Source organism: Myotis davidii, unplaced genomic scaffold (assembly GCF_000327345.1).
Source record: "Myotis davidii unplaced genomic scaffold, ASM32734v1 scaffold741, whole genome shotgun sequence".
NCBI classification, from domain to species: Eukaryota; Metazoa; Chordata; class Mammalia; order Chiroptera; family Vespertilionidae; genus Myotis; species Myotis davidii.
In genome coordinates this window covers 218,301-219,641 of record NW_006291250.1, presented here as the reverse complement: position 1 = coordinate 219,641, position 1,341 = coordinate 218,301, and the positions used below count along the sequence as shown (strand labels likewise).

The 1,341-nt window shown below is 64.0% G+C and overlaps 1 protein-coding gene across 1 annotated transcript in view; it reads left to right on the top strand.

The window, feature by feature from the left end:
- Positions 1-682: 682 nt before the first annotated feature.
- SIX5 (SIX homeobox 5) overlaps positions 683-1,341 on the top strand; it is a 4,662-nt gene continuing 4,003 nt past the window's right edge. The window contains exon 1 of the mRNA XM_015564398.1: positions 683-743. Coding sequence (XP_015419884.1) covers positions 683-743 — 61 coding nt within the window. The remainder of the gene's footprint in view (positions 744-1,341) is intronic.

The following is a 1,341-nucleotide window of genomic DNA, read 5'->3' as shown; positions in this document are numbered from 1 at the left end:
CCCTTGTGCTCCGGCCCGCCCCCTGGCGGCCGGGGAGGGAGGAGCCGGGCCCGAGGCGGGAGCGCGGGGCTCACAGGAGGCCTGTAACCCGAAGTGGTGCTGTGGGTGGAACGCGGACCACTTCCTCCAGCCTGGCGGAGGCCACGACGCGGATCGCCAAACTGCGATCGAGAGAAGGCAGCAGAGCCAGAGGTCGGCCATCTGTTTTTCACCCTCCACGCACCCCACCCACATCGGCTCGAAAACCACCAACCCTTGTGCATGAAGCCCTGCTCGCTCGTTCTCTGCGAGAGAATGTCTAGCGCGAGCCCCGCTGCTCTCGGGAACCGTTCGCTTGTATTAGCCCCGCTTTTTCGGGGCCTCCCGCACCCTCCTCACGTGCGCTGCTCTCGGAGCCTCTGCCGGCTCCTCCCGCCTCGGCGGTTTGGGTATTTATTGACCTATCCCCCGACTAGCTGAAGGCTCCAGGACCCTAGCACCCTAATCCACGTTTTGGATGCACTGAAACCCCGACCTTCCTCGGTATTTATTGTCTCTCCCCACCTAGGAACCCCACCCCCGACCCTTGTGAATAAAAGGCTCCCTTGTCTGCCCCAAGCTCTGAACTCCCCGGTTTCTGCTGTTTGCTTTGCGGGAAAGAGGTTGCTCGGTGGGCCAATCAGAAGGCGAGCGGAAGTGGCCAATGGCCTGCCGGGGACTAGCCGAGGCGGACGAATCAGAGACGTGGGTGGACGTTCGGGGGCGTGGCCTCAGAACTTAACCAATAGGAAGAGGCAAACGGGCAACCCACCCCCAAGACACCGCCCGTTGTCCAGCTGTGGCCCAGCTGTGCCACCCGCTCGCTGGGAAGAAGTGGGCAGCACCCGCCGCGCGCGCGTCCATCCTCCTCCTAGTGCGCCTGCGCGGGCCACGCGCATCCGTTCCAGGGACTGAAGGCTCCAGAAAAGTTACAGCAAACTTTCTAGCCGGTTTCGCCCGCCCCTTCTCCGTGCCAGACCCGCCCCCCTGTGGAGCCGGGAATTCCGAGGGGCGGAGCGCAGGCCGAGATGGGGAGTGTGGGGGCATTCAGAGGACCCTGGAGACGAAGGCGTGCAGAAGCTCAGTCTTGGGGCGGAGGTGGCTTCGCGCCCTTAGCCCTCCCGGACGGCCCGTTACCTTCTCCGTTGTCCCGATGGGAAACTGAGGCCCTGAGCAAGAGGCACACGCGGGGGGAGGCAAAAAGAGCGGCCTGAGGTGGAGGGAAAACAAAGGGAGAATCACGGACAGACGAGGAGGGAACGGGCACACACAGACATTGGGAGACCCAATCGGGGCGCTGGGCCAGGCATTGGGGGATTCGCA